Source organism: Carassius auratus, unplaced genomic scaffold (assembly GCF_003368295.1).
Source record: "Carassius auratus strain Wakin unplaced genomic scaffold, ASM336829v1 scaf_tig00214820, whole genome shotgun sequence".
In the NCBI taxonomy this organism is placed as follows: Eukaryota; Metazoa; Chordata; class Actinopteri; order Cypriniformes; family Cyprinidae; genus Carassius; species Carassius auratus.
This window is the reverse complement of record NW_020527814.1, coordinates 206897-231813: the sequence shown is the minus strand read 5'-3', so window position 1 is coordinate 231813 and position 24917 is coordinate 206897. Positions and strand designations below refer to the sequence as shown.

The 24917-nt window shown below is 36.9% G+C and overlaps 1 protein-coding gene across 1 annotated transcript; it reads left to right on the top strand.

Moving 5' to 3' along the window:
• Positions 1 to 575: 575 nt before the first annotated feature.
• On the top strand, positions 576 to 18991 carry LOC113092982 (wings apart-like protein homolog). The gene is made up of 20 exons (XM_026258783.1): positions 576 to 793; positions 2270 to 2724; positions 4928 to 5549; positions 5871 to 6172; positions 6447 to 6562; positions 6666 to 6761; positions 6847 to 7011; positions 7624 to 7760; positions 10936 to 11047; positions 11639 to 11866; positions 12733 to 12844; positions 12927 to 13024; positions 13351 to 13427; positions 13530 to 13690; positions 13825 to 13940; positions 15018 to 15257; positions 15351 to 15549; positions 15803 to 15891; positions 17658 to 17753; positions 18133 to 18991. The coding sequence occupies exons 2-20, from the start codon at positions 2292 to 2294 to the stop codon at positions 18196 to 18198; spliced, it is 3465 nt and encodes a 1154-aa protein (XP_026114568.1). The 5' UTR covers positions 576 to 793; positions 2270 to 2291; the 3' UTR covers positions 18199 to 18991.
• Positions 18992 to 24917: the final 5926 nt, after the last annotated feature.

The window sequence follows — 24917 nt, the reverse complement described above, 5'->3', positions numbered from 1 at the left end:
TTTAAGTTAATTTAAATGTATTTTTTCTTCTCTCCTCTGTGTTGTTCGTTCTATATTATTATTTTTCTTTTGTATTCTGCAATAAAAAAGGTTCATGATACAGAGGTAATACAATTTTAAAAACACTTAAGTGTAACGCGTTGCGTGAATTATGAGTCCAAATAACGTCACGATTATGGAGAAGCATCAGGTGAAAAAAGTAGTAGAATGTAAAACATTTGTGAGCATCAAGGGTCTAAAAAGAGTTCTTGATGTATTTTACTAAGAATTGAAATTATCCGTTGCCCCTGTGAAAGATGCTGTCACGCTCCATATAAAAGTATGTATAGCTATAGCAATTATTATTACAGTCTGCAGCTGTAATCTTAAATTAATTTCTAACATTCAAGACCTGTCCGACCTCACCGCGAAGCCCCGCCCACTGGTTGCTGTTTCTCTCCAATTAGAACGCGCTTTCTTTGTCATTTGATCCAATCGGAACTACGTTTGCTGCACAGATGATCAGTGGGCGCATCTCTGATTGGTCGAGCGGGGTTCTGGTGTGACGCAATACTTTACGCCGACGTTAGGGGCGGAGAAAAAGGGGCGACTCTAATGGCGTATCGCAGTCTGACCGATCCAGCTCTCCACAAATAAACAACAGCAGTACTTCACGATTTGGCCTAATTTGTGCTTTTGTTAGTTGTACCGCGCTGCAGTCGCGCTTTGCGCTTTTGCTCATTGAGCAGATCGCCTGGGCTTCTATTTAGCGGCTTCTCGGAGCACAGAGGCCCAGAGGAAAGACGGCGGATCGGTGAGTGTGCAAACATGTAACCATCTGTTAAATGAACAATGTTTCTGCTCGTAATGTTAGTCATTACAAGGTAAGTTCACCCTAAATCACACCTTCTGACATAATTTACTCACCACTGTGTTGCTATAAACATGTATGGCTTTATTTATTTCTTGGAACACTAAAGAAGATGTTAAGCAGAACGTTGGGGTCTGACAGCCTCAGTCACCATTGACTTTCAGTGCAGCTTTTTCCATACAGTAAAAGTTGACTGAGGTGTTATTATAGTGTCAGTCTGCCTAAAATCTTCTTTTGTGCTCTTCTGAAAAAAAAAAAAAAAAACTCTCGCAAGTTTCAAACAACTTAAGGGTGAGTGAATAATAAAAATATGTAATTATTTCGCGTACTGTCCGCATAATGCTTTAAAAAACGCGTTGAATAAAGAAGTTGTGTGCCAGTCAAGTGCTCCACATTTTGTTTGTTACTTTTTATGATTTAAACCATCTTTTTACTATGGCATCCCTGTAAAGCCTGATGAAATAGTCACAAATGGAACAGTTTTTTTGAACCTTTATAAAACAAAATATTCAAATTGTAAAAAGTTTCCATATGTGTTTTATGTTTTGTATCATATTTGGTCTATCAGGCTTTTATGGCCCATGTAGTATCATTAGTGAGAATATGGAGCGCATACTCAAGAGGAAAATCATAAAAAAAAATTCCAGAGACCCAATCTCAGCAGAAATATGCAGTTTGATGCATTTATTATTTATATAATGAAAAAGTAAGATAAAATTCTGATAGCGTATAATGTAATGCAACTAGATTATTATGAGTATAATAGAGTACTTGCATAAAATCTATATAAATATTGTGACAATTCTTTTAAATTATGAGTTTTATGATCAAAGCTCTTAATTTAATTGTAGGGGGCAAAACGTATATTAAAACACTATGATGATGATAGATGTACAAATAAACTTTCCTCAAAAGCCTTTTGTGTCATTGTGTTGATTCTTCAATTCAAAAATGATTTTAAAAAAGCCTGCATGATCAAGTATGCCTAAGTTGCAAGTCTTTAAAAATTGCAAACAATTTAAAAGTTATTAATAATAATAAAAGAAAAAGTATAAGTATTTTTACAGCACATAGAAAGACACAAGGTGAAGAGATTTTGAAAAATTATCTTATGTTATTTTACTTGTTAAAGAATTATTGAACTCCATCACAGGGCTGAAGGCATGTGGTAGATTGTGTGCAGGTTTTTCAGAAAAGTTTTGATCATGTTGATAATTTATTGGACTTAGAAATTTTGGTATCAAATATGATACAGTAGGCTTTATTGGGTTAAATTGAATGTATTATTGCATATTTATCTGTTTCAGTCCCATTGTAGCATTTAAAACAAGGTGTGCTATGCTTCTGTTTGAAATCTTTCCTAAATGCTGAGATATTGACATGATCTTTAATTTCTCCATGTCTTCTGTTTCCCTCTAGAGAATATGTAACAAACATCAACATGACGTCCAGATTTAGTAAAACCTATACACGGAAGGGAGGAGAGGCCAGCTCGAAGTTTGATGAGGTGTTTTCTAATAAGAAAGCTACGCTTAGCACCAAATGGGGAGAGACCACCTATAAGGCACAGTTGGGGGTCAAACGGCCCTCGTTCAAGCCAGAGGTTCCTGAGCTGACTAAACGACCCCGCTTTGATGATGACGACAGCTCAGAGGACCCCTTTGGCTTTGATAGTGATGAAGAATCCAAAACGGTCACATTCAGAGGTACTCCACAATCTGAGACGGGCTCAGATGCAGCAGGATCCGGGAACGAGCAGCTGAAGGCCCAGGCAGAAAAGCCCAGTCACGGCACAGCGGTGACTGCTGTGGGTACTTCCACCTTGGGCAGCAGCCCAAACATCAGCACCGGGGTGGTTGGTATTAATAGCCCAGGTAGGACATTAAGTAATCAACAGGGTTTGCTTTTGAAGAGCACGCAATTCATGCAGAAACATGTTATTTACCTGAGAAAGGTCTTAAAGGGATAGTTAATGAGAGCAAAGTGAGAAGAATCCATACCCTTAGAAATTCTTCATTCTGTAGGGCGCTTTAATGTGGCCAGTTTTGAGCACTTCGGTTTGGAATGACCCTTTAAAGTTGTGGCCATGATTGCTCTCCCACGATTGGAACGCAGTGAGTGAGAACTCAAGAACCTGATCGTAAACGATACCAAACTATACACAAAATGATAGCGGTTTTTTAAATTGGATCAACCAATTGATTGGAAAGATCACACTCTCGTTCACAGATCAGACATGGTTACTTTTCTCAAATCAGTTATTTAAATTATTTACAGTGAACAATGATTTCAATTTTGGCTTTTAGACTTTCGAAGTACAAAATATTATTTTTTTTAATATTATGTCATCATTTTTGTCCATGCATCAAAAGTCCAAAAATCCAAAATGTATAAGTTGCATAAAGTTGATTCAAATATTTTAAAACTGATCCATATGAATCAAGCGGTTTAATCCAAGTCTGCTGGAGAGACACGATTGCTGGGCGAAAATGAGAGGATGTTTAAAATGTGAATTTGTGCTCCAAAGATCTGAACAAATCTTTTCAGGGTTTTAAAATTACACGAGGGTCAGTAAATGAATTAATTTGTGGGTGCACTGGGTGTAAATGGGTGCCACTGAGTGTGTCTGTAATGCAATCCACATTATGGCTTTGCAGTTTCTTTTAACTTCCAGACAGTCATTAACACGCAATAAACGATGTCATGACACAGTTATTATTGTGCTTGTGCCATTGCTCTAATGAACCCAAGCTCCTGGCTTTGCTGTAATTTAGGCTGCTATATTACAGGTTACCGAACATGACCTAGATCACTTAAGTCAGATCCATATTATGATGTTTGAGTCATTATGATGACCTCATACCATTGTGCTATGTGGGGTGAAGTCACTCATGTCTTTCTGCAGCAGTTATTCTGGTTTTATTCAGTGCTGAGAATAGCAGTAGCTCTGCTGAAGTCTTGGTTCTGTAGTCGAGGGGCTCAGGTAATCACACTAGCATGGACTCTGGGGCTCAGCGGGATATTTTCAGCCCTATACAGTTCCACACTTTCCCTCGGCTCTTTAGCAAGTCTAATTACAACATTAGAGGAGCCGTGAAACAAGGACCCTCTAAGGACCATAAAAATTCTAATAGTAATAATTCTATTTATGGCCAGCTGCACTCAGCCTTTCGTCGATCCAAACCTCTATGACTTTATTTGTTCTGTGGAACACAAAGAAGATATTGTTAAGATTGTGCTGGTCTTTCATTTCCATGCAGTTGAAGTGAATGGAGAATGTATGTTTGAGAATGTTCTAGAAAGATGCAAAGGCACCATTAAACCCCAATTCATGGTCCATATGACCAGTGTGGGATATCCCAGGTCTTCTGAAGTCATTGTTCAGTGAAAATCTTTTTTTCCCCTCGTAGGACTCATGAGAGAGAAATAGTGGTGTCTGATTTGTGAACTAGATGTTCTTCTAGGTTCTATCTTTTAAATCAATTGATTGATCCAGTTCACGAATCCGCTGAATGACTTGTTCATTGTGTTCAACAGAAGAAAGTCAGTCATACAGGTTTGGGTGAATGAATCATAAAAGAAGATTTTTTTTGTGTAAACTATCCCTTTAAGAATTCAGGGTTGTCATATTTGTTGTTTTGGTTTGGTGTACTGTTTTATATATTTATATATATTTATATTTTTTTTATATCGCTGTAGTTTTAGACAGTATAATTTAAGATAACATTATATATTTTAGTGATGTTATATAGGCTATATTTCTGCAATATAATTATGCATAAGTTTTTTTTATATTGCTATTACTTATAATTCAATTTTATTTGCTAGTGTTTATATGTAAAAAAAAATATTTTCTAATATTATGTATTTTTGTTTTGCTATGGCTTTTTTCGATAAAATATATATATTTTTTTTTGCCATTGTTTATATTTATAGAATACGATTTTATGTAACAAAGTTATGCTTTCATGTTCCACTATTTCAGGTTTGCATTTTTCACAACCAACCAACACTTTATTAATCACAAATTACGATATCTTATTTTTTAAATATATATATATATATAATTTTTTGTAGCTACAAGATTTCCAACCTCATCGCATGGCAGTGCAGGAGCCTGGAGCAGATCCAGTGTGACCGTAAGCAAACCAGTCTCCCAGATCTCCAACTTAAAAACCCACAGTAGAACCATCTCTGACTGGGACTCTTTTGGGGAGGACTCTCCTCCAGGGGCCGGCGAGGGGAGTTCTACCCAGGTTGGAAACTCTTCAGATGGGCTCAAGAGCTCAGAACAGTGCCCTGATGAACCTGAACCTCCAGTGGAACCTGTTGACTTTGAGCAGCTTCCGCTTCTTAAACCATCCAGCGACAGAGTGTACCGACGGCCACGGAATAAAGAGACGGATAGTTCTGGAGCCGGTGATGCACCAGTTTCTGCTGTGACTTCAACACCAGCCTCTGCGCTGGTGAAGAGTGCCCCTGCAGGGGTTGCTGGGAGTTCAGAGGTCAAGCCCGCAGGTCGGGGCCGGGTGAGGGACTACACGGTTCTTCACCCGTCCTGTGTGTCCGTGTGTAACGTGACTATCCAGGATTCAGTAGAAAGGAGCGTGGATGATTTTGCCAGCCCAGTGCAAGCTGACATAGGAGAGGCAGGAACCTTCCGAAGGAAATCCGACACACAACCTTCCAAACCTACGAGGTACAATATAAACATACTCTCTTGATTCACCAAAGCATGTCTTTTTATTTGTATTTGCTTGATTAGGTTTATATTGGAAGCAAGTGATATCAGTGGTTATTTATTTTAACAGTGGAATGTAGCAGTAATGTACAATGTTTTAGTATATATTTATTCCCAAACAATTTTTATAATTTAAGATTTAATAAGATTAATATGGTTTACAGCATACACACACCACTTACAGTGAGAAATTAATTTTTTTTGTAGTAATGCAGAAAACTTCAGAACTAACTTATTGTCATCTGGATTTCTCTCTTCATATTCTATATTCTTTTTTAGGTTCAGACCTGCTCAAAGTAAAAGTAAAAAGGAGACAAAACTGGAGTTTTTTGGCTTTGAGGAGAATGAGGCTCAGGACGCAGATGGAGACGCCACTGCATCCGGCAGCACCAGCTACAAGATCAAATACTTTGGTTTTGACGACCTGAGTGAGAGTGATAGTGAGGATGAAGATGACTTAGCTGCTAAAGAGAAAAAGAGGAATAAGAAAGCAGAGACTGAAGCTTTGACAAGCAGCGTGGGCAGTCCCCAGATCAACGACTCGCAAGAGAGTCAACAGAGTCAAAGCAGCCTAAGTACAGGTATTCTTTTATTCAGTTAACTCTTTCGAAGGGATTTTTAACAGAGTTAAGCCAAATACAATTTAAGAGTTCTTGGCAAAAGATAAATGGTAAAAATCTGATAGAATTAAGCCATAGATTTTCTTTCCATGAAAATAGCCACAGAAGCTGGCATGACATTAAAACAAACAAATGTTGTTTCATTAGAGCATTAATGGGAATTTAAACTATAATTATGGATAACGATTATTTGTAGAGTTATCTCTGGGTTCATGATGTCTCTTTTTTTTGTTAGATTCTCAGGAGTCGCTGGATGAGACAGGAGATACAGGCTCACAGAAGGAACGACATGGAAAGCAAACCGACAGATCAAAAGAGATCGGACGCAAGATCTTCAGCAGGCCAAAAAAAGTAAAGCTAACAAAAAGCTTCATTAAAATAAGCAGAAACATCATAAAAAATTTTAATTTTGAACCTAAAAAATTTGTTTATTTTGTGTGTGTGTTTAATGCAGTCTCCTGCTAAAGCCGTTTATAACGCTCGTCACTGGAATCAACCCGAGCTGGAGGAAGTGCCGCCTTCTGCTTCCTCTCATACTGTGGCTGTACCTGTACGTGAAGTACTTCTGTTCAGGACCTCACATGTCCTCTGTCTTTGCACACTGTAATGATGATGGTGGTGGTGTTGTTTTGCAGAAGGCCAGTGTGTCCAGCAGCAGCAAAGACACAAACTCTCATAAAGATGATGGAGTGTTTAAAGCTCCACCCCCTCCACCCAAAGTCATTAAGTCTGTCACTATCCCCACTGAGCCATACCAGGACATCGTCACTGCACTAAAATGCAGGACGGAGCACAAGGAGGTGAGCACTACAATCCGGGAAATAATGGAAATCATTCTTTCTAAAATGTTTCCACTTTTAATAACTTTAGTACTTCATCTTAAACTTATTTTGTTTAATTTGGATATTTAAATTTTTCTTCCAGTATTCTTAATGGTTTTAATCTAGTCTTTATTTCAAATAAGTTTTTGTTAAAATTTTTTTTAAATAAGATTTAGTTAAGTTACAACACTGACTTGAACAAAGGACATGCTCATATTTTAATATACCTCGCACCTGAGTATAAGTGGCATCTGTCCAAAAATAAATCATGATGAGGAAAAAAACATATATAAGTAGCACTGGACTATAAATCGCATTTATTTAGAACCAAGAACCAATAGAAAACATTACCGTCTCCAGCCACGAGAGGGCGCTCTATGTCTTCAGTGTAGACTACAGGAGCACTGAGAAGCATAGAGCGCCCTCTGGCGGCTGGAGACGGTTATGTTTTCTCTTGGTTCATGTCAAATTAATTTTGATAAATAAGTCGCACCTGACTATAAGTCACAGCACCAGCCAAACTATGAAAAAAAGTGCGACTTATAGTCCGGAAAATATGGTAACTGTTTCTTTCTTGCCCTGTGTGTGTAGTTGTACACGGTGGTCCAACATGTGAAGCACTTTAATGACGTAGTGGAGTTTGGGGAGAATCAGGAGTTCACTGATGACTTTGATTATCTGGAGACGGGCTTGAAGAGCACACAACCCCTCAACACACGCTGCCTTAGGTGAGACAAATGCTGAAAGGAGTATTCTGGGTGATTATTTGCAACCTCACGCCTATGTATCACAGCTGTAATTTGCTGTAAATTATTATAGATAATGACTTCAACTATGAAAATGACTCAGTACAGCTTTAAATCTTTCTTGGCAAATAAATATGTAAGTAACAACAACGTTGCAATTATAGTATTTATTAGGTGTGTAACAGTTCACAAAAATGATGGTTCGGTAAGGCGGGGTGGAATTAAATCTCATAATTGCTTCGTTCCTTTTCATTGAGCAATGGTTTACTGAACAGATTTTGGCTTTGTCTTTAAGTAAAATTAATTATATGAAATTATATTAAAACAATCTATTTAATCTAATGCTACAAACTGTATAAGGAGTCCTGTTGTGCATCACATTAAAGGTTACATTAAACAACAAAGCCCAAACTATTGTATTCAGCTGCTATTTATTTTAAGATATAATCATCAACACTAGAAAATTAATTAATAAATAAAAGCATCTACATGTACATTAACTTCCGAATCTAATTATAAAATTACTATTGACTCCAATTCGTTGTTGAAATGTAATCATTTTCACAGTGTCTGTCATAACTAGTTTTAATGACAGATTTATGTCAACATACATAAAAAAAATGTTTCTATTTAGCAAAATGACACTCAATGACAGTTTCCAGTTTTCAATAAGAATATGTGTAACATTACACTTTTAGTATTTATTTATATTTTAAACTTTTTTTATTTCATAGTTTTTTTTTGTTTTAGTAATATTTTCTGTTTAACATTCATTTATTTTAAGTTCATTTTTAGTGCTGTCAAATTATTTGTTTGCCAAAATGTGTCTATATAATATGTGTGTGTACTGTGTATATTTGTCTATATACATACACACACATATATGTATACATTTAAGAAAAAAACATGTTGGTTATAGATCAAATATATCTAACTGTAATATAAATATATACAGTATTGTTCAAAATAATAGCAGTACAATGTGACTAACCAGAATAATCAAGGTTTTTCGTATATTTTTTTATTGCTACGTGGCAAACAAGTTACCAGTAGGTTCAGTAGATTCTCAGAAAACAAATGAGACCCAGCATTCATGATATGCACGCTCTTAAGGCTGTGCAATTGGGCAATTAGTTGAAAGGGGTGTGTTCAAAAAAATAGCAGTGTGGCATTCAATCACTGAGGTCATCAATTTTGTGAAGAAACAGGTGTGAATCAGGTGGCCCCTATTTAAGGATGAAGCCAACACTTGTTGAACATGCATTTGAAAGCTGAGGAAAATGGGTCGTTCAAGACATTGTTCAGAAGAACAGCGTACTTTGATTAAAAAGTTGATTAGAGAGGGGAAAACCTATAAAGAGGTGCAAAAAATGATAGGCTGTCCAGCTAAAATGATCTCCAATGCCTTAAAATGGAGAGCAAAACCAGAGAGACGTGGAAGAAAACGGAAGACAACCATCAAAATGGATAGAAGAATAACCAGAATGGCAAAGGCTCAGCCAATGATCACCTCCAGGATGATCAAAGACAATCTGGAGTTTCCTGTAAGTACTGTGACAGTTAGAAGACGTCTGTGTGAAGCTAATCTATTTTCAAGAATCCCCCGCAAAGTCCCTCTGTTAAAAAAAAAAGGCATGTGCAGAAGAGGTTACAATTTGCCAAAGAACACATCAACTGGCCTAAAGAGCAATGGAGGACCATTTTGTGGACTGATGAGAGTAAAATTGTTCTTTTTGGGTCCAAGGGCCACAGGCAGTTTGTGAGACGACCCCCAAACTCTGAATTCAAGCCACAGTACACAGTGAAGACAGTGAAGCATGGAGGTGCAAGCATCATGATACGGGCATGTTTCTCCTACTATGGTGTTGGGCCTATTTATCGCATACCAGGGATCATGGATCAGTTTGCATATGTTAAAATACTTGAAGAGGTCATGTTGCCCTATGCTGAAGAGGACATGCCCTTGAAATGGTTGTTTCAACAAGACAATGACCCAAAACACACTAGTAAACGGGCAAAGTCTTGGTTCCAAACCAACAAAATTAATGTTATGGAGTGGCCAGCCCAATCTCCAGACCTTAATCCAATTGAGAACTTGTGGGGTGATATCAAAAATGCTGTTTCTGAAGCAAAACCAAGAAATGTGAATGAATTGTGGAATGTTGTTAAAGAATCATGGAGTGGAATAACAGCTGAGAGGTGCCACAAGTTGGTTGACTCCATGCCACACAGATGTCAAGCAGTTTTAAAAAACTGTGGTCCTACAACTACATATTAGTTTAGTGATTCACAGGATTGCTAAATCCCAGAAAAAAAAATGTTTGTACAAAATAGTTTTGAGTTTGTACAGTCAAAGGTAGACACTGCTATTTTTTTGAACACACCCCTTTCAACTAATTGCCCAATTGCACAGCCTTAAGAGCGTGCATATCATGAATGCTGGGTCTTGTTTGTTTTCTGACAATCTACTGAACCTACTGGTAACTTGTTTGCCACGTAGCAATAAAAAATATACTAAAAACCTTGATTATTCTGGTTAGTCACATTGTACTGCTATTATTTTGAACAATACTGTATATGTAAATATTTTCTAAATATATACAGCATGTGGTTCTATTTATATATACATAATAAATATACACAGTACACACACATTTTGTAAACAAAATCTTTTATTTTGGATCTGATTAATTCCAATTAATCGTTTGACAGCACTAGTCATTTTAGTACTTTAGCTTATTTTATTTCAGCTGTATTTTAATTGACACTCTTTAATAGTTTTAGTTAAGAATAATAATGTTGATGCACACAGGAACCCCCATATATGCACTTCAAGTCAAGTCACTTTTATTTATATAGCGCTTTTAACAATACAGATTGTGTCAAAGCAACTTTAAAATATTAAACGGGGAATATAGTGCGTCAATAATGCAAAATGACAATAGCAAACTAAATTTTCAGTAAAAGGCAGTTCCCCATTGAATTCAGTGATGTCATCATCCAGCTCAGATTAATTTAAATAATATCAGCCTACAGCAAAGTCACATTGTGTAGAGGACTCATCTGGTTCCTGTAGTAAAAAAACATTCTCACACACAAAGACACGTTTATTACAAAAGCCGCTCATCCTTTTTTCCTCCTTCATTTCTGGCTGCAGTATAATCAGTCTGGCCACACGCTGTGCCATGCCGAGCTTCCGCATGCACCTGAGGGCCAGAGGGAAGGTGGCCCAGGTCTTTAAGATGCTCAGTGATGCCCAACAACACCCGGTGAGTGTCTCAATCAGCCCCTAACCAACATGCCAGTCACGTAACCAACCAACTGCCGTTAATGTTAAAACCAACTAATCTGTATAACCAAGCATCCTTCCGAACTGTCACAGCTCTATCATTATGAACACAGCTACAGTGCTGTGTGGAGAAACCGTTTGTTTACTTCATTAGTATACATTAATTGGAGATGTAATCATCTCAGCGGGAAGACAAGGGAGAAATGCAAACAGAAGCTGAGCCGTTACTCTGTAAATCTCGTTAGTTCAATTTACACAGATGGAGCGTGAATGTTTGCCTTGGCTCTTTCGGCTTGACTTGGTTTTGTGTATTGAAGGATGTTCGGTAAAAATAAATTAAATCCACTTAATAAATCAAGACAGATGTTTAGAATAAAGCAAGAGACTAGAAGTCTTGCGTTGCAGTAAAGCACTGTTTTTATAATGCTAAGTGACTTGTTTTTGAAAGTTTTGTGGCATTAAGTTCATTTCTGTTGAGGCCATTGATGTGCAGGTGTTCCCTTAAAAGTAAAGATAATACATTCAGAACATTTTCCTTCTCTTTCTCTCACCGTTCTTTTGGATCTGGTAGAACCTGGCTCTTTGCACAGCATCTCTAATGTACATACTGAGCCGAGACCGGCTAAATATGGACCTGGACCGGTCCTGTCTGGAGCTGATGATCAGGCTGCTGGAACTAGAGCAGGATGACTCCGTAGCAGACCAGTTAACAGCTAAAGAGATGAGCCGGGTTAAACAGAAGATCCGCAAACTCTGCGAAACAGTCCACAACAAACATCTGGACCTAGAAAACATCACAGTGAGTGACTGCTGTTTCTCGCACCTTTGATGTCAGAACTGACAGAGAAAACCAATGAATGTTTTAGAGGAAATGTTCTTCCATTCACCTTGGCTTTGTTCAGACAGGCAGCAAAAAATCTGTTTTTATGTTTAGCTGTTTGTAGACTGAATAGCGAAGAAAGCATAAGAAATCAAACGCTGTCTTTGACGCAAGGTTTTTTTTTTTTTCTCGAAAAGGTTTACATTCACTACTTTTTAAAAGTTTGGGATTTGTAAGATTTAAAAAAACGTGGGAGTGTGAAATATTATTACAATTGTAACTGATTGTTTAAAACACGTTTTCTATTCAAATATATTTTGAAATGTAGTTTATTCCTGTGATAGCAAAGCTGAATTTTCTTCAGTGTCACATGATCCTTCAGAAATCATTCAAATATGCTAATTTGCTGCTCAGGAAACTTCCCTTCTTATCTGTTAAAAACAGTTGAGCAGCTTAAATTTTTGTGGAAACCTGCACACTTTTTTTTTTTCAATATTCTTTGATGAATGGAAAGTTCAAAAGAACCGCATTAATTGGAATGGAACAATTATACAATTTTGTACAAGTATATGTCTTTACTGTCACTTTTGATAAATGTAATGCAGCCATTACAAAAAAAAAAGAAAACCCTACTGATCCCAAACTTTTTAATGGTAGTGTATGCAAGTATAAAAAGGCCAACAGGCTTTTCAGAAGAAGCCTCTCTTTTCGTTAACCACCTTTCAAAAGTAAAATGCTGCTTCGGTTTTTAAAATTGAAATAACCTTTTAAAAATACTCCTTTTTAACTTTGTATGTGCATCTGCTTCAATGCTATTTTCCAATTTGTTACTTTTTGCATCTCAGACTGGACACTTAGCGATGGAGACATTACTGTCACTGACATCGAAGCGAGCCGGAGACTGGTTTAAGGAGGAACTGCGCTTACTTGGGGGTCTGGACCACATTGTAGATAAAGGTACCCTAACTGAGTATACCTGGACTTAATTCTGATGTTTGTTGAAAGAGAGGGTTGAGATATCTATATTTTTTGCCCTCAGTGAAAGAGTGTGTTGAGAACTTGAGTAGAGAAGAAGATAAAGAGAGTCTGGTGGCGTCACTTTGGGGAGCAGAGCGCTGTTTACGAGTTCTGGAGAGTGTGAGTATGATAATAATGAAATGATTAATAAAATTAGGACTAAAGAAGGACCTGCAATAATTAACCTGCAATAAGTAAATAATAACATGGACTTTATTGACCTACATTTATTTGTAATGATGCCTCTTCTTAAAGATGCTTACTTTGTAGATCTGATCAGTTTTTGGAAATTGCACCAAATAGAATGAAACCGACATGATGTATAATTGAATATATGTAGTAATATTTACTGCAGGTTGACACAATACCTTTGACAGCCCTTGAGGAGAATGCATGTAATTACTATGTATAATTAATAAAAAAATATATTCCTCTTACACATCCAGGTGACAGTCCATAATCCTGAGAACCAGACTTATCTGATCGCCTACAAGGAGTCCCAGCTCATCGTATCCTCAGCAAGGTGTGTGTGATGATATAGAAAGTCTAGTCGCAGCGTTGCTTTGTGTGACCAGGCATTTTGTCATTCTGAAGTTGTGCTTCGTGTGTGTGTGTGTGTGTGTAGGGCCCTGCGGCATTGTGAGCAGATGATACAGCGCTACAGCCGAGAGGTCTCTTCCCCGAGCTCCGCCCTCCTGCAGAGTAGTCATAGCAACGTGGGCAAGGCCGTGGAGGATTGTATGAGAGCTGTTATCGGAGTTCTGCTCAACCTCACACATGATAACGGTGAGACACTTTAAGATGTGTGACTGAGAGGATTTAAACAGTGCTCACCAAGTAATGAAGTAATATAAAATAACTCTGTGTAAATGTTAAGATAAGAATGTAAGATTAACCCTCACGTCGTCTCTCTCTCTCAGAGTGGGGCAGCACTAAAACAGGTGAGCAGGATGGCCTCATACAGACAGCTCTGGACTCTGTTCTGAAGGTCCCACGCTATTTGCCTCAGGAGCAGAGATTCGACATCCGTGTCCTGGTGAGAAACTCCACATTAATTACACGGACCTGCAGCTTCAAAAATACCATTTATAAAAATGAAATCAGTTCAAAAATAACAGCAAAAGTTTTTTCACAATATAAGATTATTCTAAGTAAATATGCATATCAGTGCTGTCAATCGATACATTTTTGTTATTGTGATCAATCCCACCTTACATTAATGTTTTTAAATATACATTATATTGTTATAATTTCACATTCGTTCTTCAAATTAATGTAGAAAAAGCATAAAGACAGTATATTTGTTAAGTGACGTGTGTATGTATGTATGTATGTATGTATGTATATGTGTGTGTGTGTGTGTGTATATATATATATATATATATATATATATATATATATATATATATATATAATTTTTTTTTTTTTTTTTTTCTGAAGGTGAGTATTACTCCTAGCAATAATACTGATGTGTCTAGGAAATAGTGCCCCCCCCCCCCCCCTAATATTTAACCATTGATTATAGCCATTCAACATTACAGGAGCTATCAGGTATAACATTCATTAGACTAAATAAATGTATTAGTTAAAAAACAACTACTTTCGGTATTCAAAACAATATTCAATATTCACATAAACCCATTATAATAAATGTCACAGAGTTACTTATCAACAGCTGTGTAAAAGGTACCATCAAAATAATCGAACTAATATTACAATAAAAATAGTTCAAAGCAAATGTGTCATATTACACATTCGTCTGATCTGTTATATGATCTTATGGCTGTTTGAGAGAAGAATACTTTTTTTGTTATTATTACTTATAAGTGGTTTTTGACTGCTTTAAGTAAAGTAGCATCAGAACAATGGTAAGATAAGAGACCGTAACAAATACTGCCATGCATGCACAGTCTTGGCAGTCGCTGAGGTGAAGTCTGAAAAGTCTCCCGTTATATGTGTTCGTAGAGACGTTCTGCCTCTAAATAAGCGCAGTTCTTGTCAAGAAGTTGAACTGAGTTTGTACTCTGTAATACTGACCGATTCTATTATTCTGTTCAGTATTGAAGTGCCGGTGTTTTTGCCGTGAGTGTGACAGTGTTTTATCTGTGCACAGGGTCTGGGTCTGCTGATTAATCTGGTGGAGTACAGTGCCAGAAACAGACACTGTCTGGTGGAGATGGACCTGGACTTTAGCTACATGATCAAGATGGAGGTACACGTGAAGTCGGGGAATGACGTGAAAACAGAAGGAGAGGAGGAGAGTAAGGCGGACGGACAAAAAACGAATCAAACAGAGTGCGAGAAGGGACCCGCGACAGTAAAGTCATCAAACGCGCTGGCTGCTCTAGTTCAGGTGAATATAGTCTCCATGTTTGGTCTGCGAGATGCTTTATCCTTAAATCTGATATTGGCCAACTAAACCAAGTGTTTCTGTTTGTCTGTGTAGCTCTTTCTTGAACGGGAACAAGCAGCAGTGCTAGCTGAGGCACAGACCGATGACCTCATAAGTGAGGCGCCCAAATCTCAGGCAGACCAGAGTGGGGAGTGGAAAGAAACATCTGGAGAGATCCAGTGGGTGGCCTCGGAAACCAACGACACAAATGACAAGAAAGAAGAGGAGGAAGAGGAGCTTGACCTCAATAAAGGTACGAATTATTCCCAATTACTACACTTTTGACATTGGACAATGGAATTGCATTTCACATAATTTTTGTTGTTGGGGAAATTACACTAATATGAACTGAAATTAAATTGCTATCATATTAATAGTGTACATTAACCATTGTTGCTTTTTTTTTTTTAAATAGTCTTTTGATATCCTGCTGCGTGTTATAATGTATTTTATGTACTTGTTAAAGGGGAAGATTTTGTGTAAGCATCCTGCCTTTCTTCTATTAGCTCTGCAGCATGCTGGGAAACACATGGAGGACAGCATTGTGGCATCATACTCCGCTCTTCTTCTTGGGTGTTTATGTCAGGAGAGTCCGGTGAGCATCACTTCTGTTATTCTTTAGTTTCTCCCGAGAGCAGCTAGTTGGGTAATTGATTGGTTAGTTTTGAACCAAAGCAACTATGTAGTTTTGTGTATTTTTGTGACTTCCTCCAGTGAAGTGAGTGGAATTTACTGTCATAACTATGCCAGTCCTCTCTTTTCTTGCAAGTCCACTCACAATTTCTCAGTTGAAGTCTAGATTCTGTCTGCTTGGCTTTATGTTTGGGTTTATTATCTTGCTGGGGAACAAATCTTCTTCTACGTTGCTGGTGCAAGTTTTCACTCGATTTTGTTGCATTCATTGAACCCTGATACGCCTTCTAGGGCCTGATGCAGAGAAGCATGATACTGTCATCCCCATGATCTGCAGTGAGGAAGGGGTGTTTCAGATGATGCTCAGTGTGTAGCTTACACACAACATTATATTTCCTCTGATGGCCAAAAACTTGATCTTTGATCTCATCAGACTACACAACCTTCTCCTGCTGCATTAAGAGTCTCCCACATCCTTTCTGGAAAACTCCAGCTGAGATGTCATATGACATTTTTAACAGTGTCTGTCTCTGTACCTCTTTCCCATGAAGCTGTGAGTGGTGAAGCACCTGGTCTCTTGCATCTCTTCCACTGAAGCTTGTAGCTCCCTCAGGGTGGTCATGTGTAGATTTACAGCTGTGCCAATACTCTATTTCTTACCTAATATAACCGTACTCCCAGGGTTCAATTTTGAAATCATCTTGTATCCATCCCCTGCCATATGCTTTTCAATTACCTTTTCGTGGAATTGCTTGGAGTGTTCTTTTTATTTTCATGGTCTGTGTTCTGCCACAATAATGGCTCACAGAAGTTGAACCTTGCAGATTTATGAGTGTATTTGTACTATAATCCGCTGAAACCCTGTGACTCTACACACGATCATACCCCTGATAATGTAAAGAAAAAGAAACTTGCATCACTGTTTCCACAACAATTTTGAGCAAAGCAACTGTTTTCCACTTTGATAGTAGGAAGGATTGTTTCTTGAGCACCAACGCAATATATCAGTAATTATTTCTGAAAGGTCATGTGACACTTAATACTGGATTAATGGCTGCTAAATATTCAGCTTTGCCATCACAGGAATAAATTACATTTTAAAATCAATTAAAAAAAGGCAGTTATTTTAAATTGTGATAATATTTTTCATATTATCAAATATATCGATAAATATTTTCGGGTCAAAACTGAAAATTCTGGATGCCCTGAAAATGGTTTTTAATAATTATTTATCATTTTATTAAATAATATAAAATAATTTTGTGAGACTAAGCTAACTGTATAATTTTAACGATACTGAATTTAAATATACAAGCCAATAAAATAACCACACTTTCATTGACAGTAAAACAATAAAATTGGACCGAAAATATATGAATATTAAATATCAATATAATCTTTTTATTATGTTCTTTGCAACCGATTTTTTGTTTAATTATCCAAATAATGTATAGTCCTGCAAAGCTATTATTATCCGAGCACATGAGCAGAGGGTAGTGACACAAGAGGATAGCGTCATTTATCAGCGTTGCCCTGTACTACACCATGTCATAGCACATAAGCGCTATTGCAAACAGGAGCTAGTATACTTCATAGAAATGTCCTGTCGGTGCATTATTTGATTAGACTTTGCTTTTTGTGAGCATGAGTGAGTACATGAGTGGAGCATTCGAAAGTTCTAAATGTAGTGCATCCCTAAATATAATATCCTTTCTCTCTCTTTCTCAGATGAATGTGAAAATCGTACGGGAAAACCTTCCCAAGGGAGATTTCTCTATCATGACTGAAATGCTGAAGAAATTCCTTAATTTCATGAACCTGACGGTAAGTACAACCAATGATATCAGAGATTTTGCTCCTTGCATTGCACAGTTAAAAATGGCAAGTGTTACGTTATTTTAATAACTGATGGAAATATCAGCATGACAAAACATTGTGAAATTCTGTAGTACATATTACTTGCTTGTATGCAGATGCTGAAAAGTCATCCAAATGTAATTCTAGTGGTCGGACCAGAGTGTGTCTTGGCTGTAGTTGCACCTGGCTTTAAATGTGTTATCGAATTGTGAACTGGTCACCATGCATGCAATCTAGTGCCAGGTGTAGAGGGCCATGATGTTATAAAACATGTAGCTGTTCTCTCATGTCTGGCCAGTGACATTTAAATCCGTTTTAACTTCTCTCTGTTCTTTCCTCTCGTCAGTGTTCTGTCGGAACCACGGGACAGAAATCTATTTCACGGGTGATTGATTATTTGGAGCACTGTTAGCAGAGGTGTCGTATTTCCACCTCTTCTGTGGGTTAAATCTGGACCTGGCCACGTGCCTTAGGCCCTTCAGGACTAGAAACAACAGATCCGGTGGTAAAGGTGGTTAAGTGTCGCTACAGTCACCTGAGTGGCTCACTGCAGAGACTTTCATGTTCTGTTTTTTTTCCTCTTTCTTTTCGCTTGTTTTTACATTGTGTGTTTTTCAAATGCTGTCTCTTTCTCTCATACTCACACACGTACACACACTCGGCTGTGTTTGCTTAATATTTGGGTTTTGAAGCCCTGATTCTCATGTAAAAAACAAACATGATTTTAAGATGGTTGTCCTTGTTTGTAGTGTAAAGATTTACACTAAACCTAGTAACTTATTGATATTTCAAACACTGAGGGCTGAGGCTTTGTTCACACTGCATGCAAATCCGCTTTGCTTTTCAAATCTGAGTTTTAGGCCAGGCTGTTTACACATGTAAGAGAATTTATTACACCGTAACAAGAGTTGTAGAAACTGGTAACTTTGCCTCTGCTCATGACATGACACAAGCATCGAGAGGCATTTTGTGTGTTCAGGAATATATCCTAAAATATTATTTTTCATGTTTTTAAAAGAAGTCCCTTATGCTCACCAAGGCTGCATTTATTTGGTCAGAAAAACGGTAATATTATTAGAATTAAAAATAAGTGTGTTCTATATGAATACATTTAAAGATATAGTTTATTCTTGTGATGGCAAAGGTGAATTGTCAACAGTAACTGTCTTTTTAATTGAATGCATCCTTGCTGAATAAAATAATTATATTTTATATATATATATATATATATATATATATATATATATATATATATATATATATATATATATATATATATATATATATATATATATATAAAGGAATTATACTGGAGTCTGGTCCCAAATTTTGAACCGAATTGTACATGTTGTTTGCTGTTGAAAGTAGACTCTAAAAATAATAATAATAATAAAGCTAATTGAGTCCGATGTGCAAAAAAATAAAAATAGAATAATGATTTTGCTGCCAGTCTGAAGAAAGCCTAAGATGCCTAACGAACCAAAGACAAAGACCTTGTGAACATGACACCGTGGATTCCTGTAGGGATTCTTGTAGTCCTGCTCACAAAGTGTTTAATGATTATGAGATGTTTAATGTTCATATATCAAACGTTTCTTTCACATTTATACTGAAACCAAGCTATTATGTTTGATTTCTGTAAAAACTACACACTAAACAAAATGTTTTGGTGATTTTTATCTGGATATCAAGGGAAGAATTGTAGGGGGCTCTGGCATATTTTCATTGCTTCTTTGATCTTCCAGTGGCGTCTGCAGTTTAAATACTTCTCTGTGTGAAGAATCACCATCTTACATTACCCTTGGAAAAAAGTTTTTTTTTTTTAATTCATAATGTTTCTTTGATTAGTTTTGGAGACTGTGCTGTGTGAGCTCCATTTCAATGTAAAAAAAAAAACAAACAAAAAAAAAAAGGGTACTTAAAAATGCTTTTCAAGTGTTTTAGTGCGTTCATGACTCAAATCAAAATGCTCATCCTTTGTTAATTTAATTATGATCTAAATAGCATGGAATTGAGATTTATTGTTTTATAATTTTATGAATTATTTTCTTTATCTTTTGATGTGATTTCAGAATTTTTTTTCTTAATTATGTTTCAGACATTTTTAATTCCATCCTGTGTATGTCTGCAGAATGGCTGGAAGCTGCTGAAAGGTCTTCAAGAAAAAAAGAAAAAAAGAAAAAAAAAAACTAAACAAAAGACAGTGCATACTTTTTCAGACCGAACTAAGCAAAAGTGTCTTCTATTCCTGTCAGATCTTTGCTGAAGCAGAGCCATATGTAGTAAAGCTTGTTCTATTTTGTAAAACTGAAGCAAGTTTTACGATAAGTTAATTTACAGATCTGAATTAATTTTTCTTTCAATTGTACATATTTCTGTACATATTTGATGTTAGACTGCTAGACTACTTTCACCAACTTTTCTTCGTTTTATACGTTCCCCCCTTATTGCATTATTTTAGATAAATTTTAAATTACAATTACAAGAAATATATAAATATTATATATATATTAATGGAAACGATTTGTACCATTTTCCAGGATGTTGTCTTTGGTTACAATGTAAATAATTTGACCTTGAATAAATACTTGCTACTTTCAGTATTTGACTGTTTTATAACGTCCTCTGTGATTCCAACCTACTTCCTTGAAAGTTGTTCGTGTGAAACTACAACTGTCTGAAGACCCCTTGAAATCAAAATGTAACTAAGTAAACATTTGTTGTCTTTGAAGCATCAGTATAGAGTTGTCCAATCAAACGCTATCTAGAATGTGAACACCACCTGCAACCTTCAAGCCTTTTGTTACTATTTATTATAGTTATAGAAACACATTATCTATCCATCTATCCATCTATCCATCTATCCATCTATCTATCTATCTATCTATCTCGTTTTGATGTTTCCTTTTCAAGGAGTTTTTTTTTCTTCTTTTAAAAAGTTATTTTGAACGTGTCATGCAGGGACTGTACTCAAGGCAACACCGATAAATGACCAAAAGAAATCTCATTCACAATTGAAAAGCAAAATCTCCAGTGACTGAAGGTCATATCTTGTGTTCTCTGCATGAATTTTGTCTTTAATATGCTCAAGGTCTGTGTATAATATGTGCTGTGAGCCTCCCTATTTATTGTGACAGCTCGACTTGAAGGTCAGAATTGTATTGACGCTTTAAAAATGTTTGGATATTTTTGTCCTAAAGCACATCTGTGTGAAAACAGATTTTTGCTGCGTCCGTCACGATGCATGTTTGCCAAACAACAGTCTGCTTCACCTTGTTACATTCTCAGTTTTGTCATGTTATGTTTCGACAGTTTCCACAGCTGGTTTCCAGAAGAGGGCACTACGGCTCAAGTTCATGTCCTTCCAGACAGTGTTTTTTTTTTTTCTTTTCTTTTCTAAGGGCTCTTTGCTAACCTGCTGATGTCTATACTCGCCGTAAAGGACTTTTTAAATCATGCTCTGCTGCTGCTGTCCTGCTGACAGTGGTGATTTATGCTTTTCCACCTTTTCAGATGGGTGTTACGATGAACAAACCCCATAAAAGTAGTTTGCTTAAGGAGCTGGACCCCCTTCCTCCAATTTGAGACATTTGTTGCCATTAAAAAGCAAGAGCTGTCTCCACCTGGCAGTGCGGTGGAGTTCAGCGCTCCTCGATCTGACCTTCATCTTCTGAAAGCATGGAGTTCTGATAGAACTCTCTCCTGCACTCAAGAAAACTTTCTTCTCCTTCCACATGACTGCAGCAGACAGGTTGAGGTTACAGCGTGACACTCAGCAGCAGGAGCGTTTGGATCAGATGTTGTGCTGCAAGGCCAGAGGCTTGTTCTGCCCTGGTTCTCACTGGAGGGTCACTTACTCCAGGGTTCAACAGTATAAATTCTCCCAGGCGCTGTGTGTTCTCTCTGTGAAATTAAATGGCTCTGCAGGGTATCGCTCCTGCGTTTCCGTGTCATAGCGATGACTTGTATGGATTTTCAAAGCTCTATCACATTCTGGTGAAATATAATATGTGAAATCATATGATGTAGAGTGATATCTAGGGGCAGGTAAGGCTGGAGTGTCAGTTCTTTTAAGATTCAGTGTCTAATCACTGCGGATTGTTTTAGTAGGCCTACTTGATATTCAACAGAAAGTTGCTTATTAATGATATTTGCTTATCAAGTTAGGGATTGTACAGTCAGTTGATCGTTATCGTAAAAAAATAAACCAAACCGGGTGATAAGCCCATCAATGTGGTAGCATCTTAAATTTTAAGGCTTAAGAAAACCAGTACTAGACGAGAGACATCAAAACAATACTTGACCCAAGAAATGAACATTGGCTGAAAATTTAAGAGGGTCATAATGTAGATGAGTTTGCTTTTCATCTGAACACATCTGGAGAAGTTTTGCATGTGCTCACCAATGGATCATGTGCAGTGAATGGGTGCCGTCAGAATTAAAGTCTAAAGAGAAGAGAAAACATTACAATGATCTGCAACAAGTAATCCACGCAACTCCAGCACAACAGCCAACGTCTCGTGAAGCAAAAAGATGGATGTTTGTAATAAATCTAATAACGCTTCTTCCAGTGGAAAACGTCCATCTCTTGTCCTCTCACATTAAAATCATATTTGTTTAGACCTGTTTAGGACTGCTTTAATATGATAATGACCATTGTATATAGAATCATTATAACAAACATTATAACAATAACATATTAATAAAATCATATTAATTCCAAAATCCTTAAGAGATAAAAAAAATGTCACAGTTGCTGAGATGATTGTCTGGATGGCACGATGAGGGGAATTTGGACTCCCTCACTAAATACAGACCCATGCAGGGAAAATTTCTAGCCAGATGTAAAGAAGGGAATCAGTGACACAAATGTTTTTAGATGCTAAGCCGTATGTGGCCCTAATTAGAAATGGAGATAAATCAGAGGTAAGAGTGTAATTTGGCTGTGAGTGGAGACTCCTGACTGATCAATGAGACACAAGCTGTTAAACAGCTGTCAATCACAGTATGTTCTGTCAAACATGTTGTTTCTCATATAATGAGTTTGTTGTATCTTGCGGCTCATTTTTGGATAACTAGGGGATCTGTTTCATTAATTACTGAGCTTGAGATTCTATCTAAACTTGATTTTTGATTCTAAACTTGAAAATAAACAGATTTTTTAACAACTGGACCTGAGAAATATTTAAAATCCTGCACTATTTATGGGTCACTAATGAAATAAATACATTTATGACAGATAATGAGACTCTTTGCAATGGATATCATTGCATCCACTGGAGCTCAAGATGCTTTATGGATCATCTTAAATCATGTTTGAGAACACGATCATCAGGACTGACACAAACATGTGGTGCTCATCCAGCTCAAATGCTGCTGCCATTAAAATAAAACACATTCTGAAATTATTTTAAATTACTATTATTTACTTCAATTGTTATACTAATAGAACTTGTAATGAAATGATAAAAAGGTATTGGATTTGAAAAATTTTGGACCCTACTGCATTATTTAAGTTCAGTTGTGTTCCATTAGCGCCTGTCTGATGCCTGTTGAATGAGTGGAAATGAAATGAAACCGATCCGCAAATTGAAATCTTTAAGAGCTGATTGAACACTGATCTGTGGAAGATCTCATATTTTTAAGTAATAATTGTTTGGAAGGTAGATGTGGAAGGCAGGTTTTGCATCAGGAATACAGAATCATCATATTAATTGTCCGGCCTTTCTAGCCTACAGAGCCTCCCCAAGGATGGCAGAGGGAATGAAACGTGAGAGCAGCTGCTTGTGAAGCCTGTGTGTTTGTGTGTGTGAGAGAGATGGAGCTGTCTGCTGTTTGTCCTGCAGGAGGAAATAAATCAGAGCAGCCTGGCCATGAAAGTTTAATGAAGAAACAGAAACAGACTCACTCAGTCCAGCCCAGTCTTATCATAGCCATCTTTCTTTCAGCCAGATTTAATAGTTCCTTCTGACCATCCTTATTTTAAATTTTTTTGGACATGAGTAAAAGATGTTCAAAAATTTGACTTCTACAGTATTACAAAATTTGATGTTTTTTTCCAGTATATTACGTAATATTCTGAAGCAAAATATCAAATTTTTATAATTTATTTATTCATTTTGTTGTTGAATGCTGTATGATAGCATACCCTATGAAAATTCAGCTCAAAGCGTCAGTTGGAACATGTTTTGAAACATAGTAGGTGGTTTCTAGCGGCCATTAACACAGAACAGTTATGATGATATATGTTTTTTTTATGTTGCTAAGAATATTATTTTGTCAGAATATGGTTACTGTTAAATGAAATGGATGGTATAAAAAAATCTGTCGGAACAATCGCATAGCGGCATCTCTTGTTGGTTGGTGGCGGTTTAACAAGCCAATTACTGCAGGTGTATCGTTCAAATTGTGCCTCGTGCTCCAGTGTTATTTTACTCAGAAATCATTGTCTGGAGAGGAATACATTCGAGTAACATTTTCCCTGACAATATTTGTGATATCAAGTCATGTGTCTGTATTTTCTGTCGACTTCAGACCTAGATGGCCGATTTGCAGTCAGTTCGTGATTTAGATTCAATGGCTGCATCTGAAAACTTAGGCAGCTAACTTGCTGCCTCACTGCCATATGAGACGATGACTTTGCAGGCAGCGTTTTTGCACAAACGCACCTCATGAAACTGACTTCGGACAGACTTCTGAGGCAGCGCAATGGTTTAATCATCTACAACAAAATAGCCAATTTTTGTGATAACTAAACGAATATTGAATTACTATAATACCGATTTCTCGCTAGAACTTACATCAAAATTGCAAAAAGTTAGTCAAAATATACATTTACACACAAACTGACCACCAAGCGCAACTTTCAGACACCATCTTTTTTTTTTTTTTTTTTTTTTTAGCTCAACCATGACATAATGGAACGCACAGGATTGTGGGATACCAAAGGCAGTGAAGGATATATACTTCTGGAGACAGGAAGTTAAGCAGAATTTGGATTCGAATGTGCCTTGATGCCTTCATGCCTCGGAATGTTGCCTCTGAAGGCAGCATTTTAGAGTTTTTGGATGCAGACAATGATTCACTCACAAACTGAATCACTGGTAGCATATTCATACAAATGGCACGCCA

Bases quoted from the DNA above. Each gene is read 5' to 3' on its own strand.
- LOC113092982 (XM_026258783.1), top strand. From the start codon at position 2,292: ATGACGTCCAGATTTAGTAAAACCTATACACGGAAGGGAGGAGAGGCC. The intron at 6,762-6,846 runs GTACGTGAAGTA...GTTGTTTTGCAG, and splicing joins CTCATACTGTGGCTGTACCT to AAGGCCAGTGTGTCCAGCAG. The intron at 15,892-17,657 runs GTGAGCATCACT...TCTCTTTCTCAG, and splicing joins GTTTATGTCAGGAGAGTCCG to ATGAATGTGAAAATCGTACG.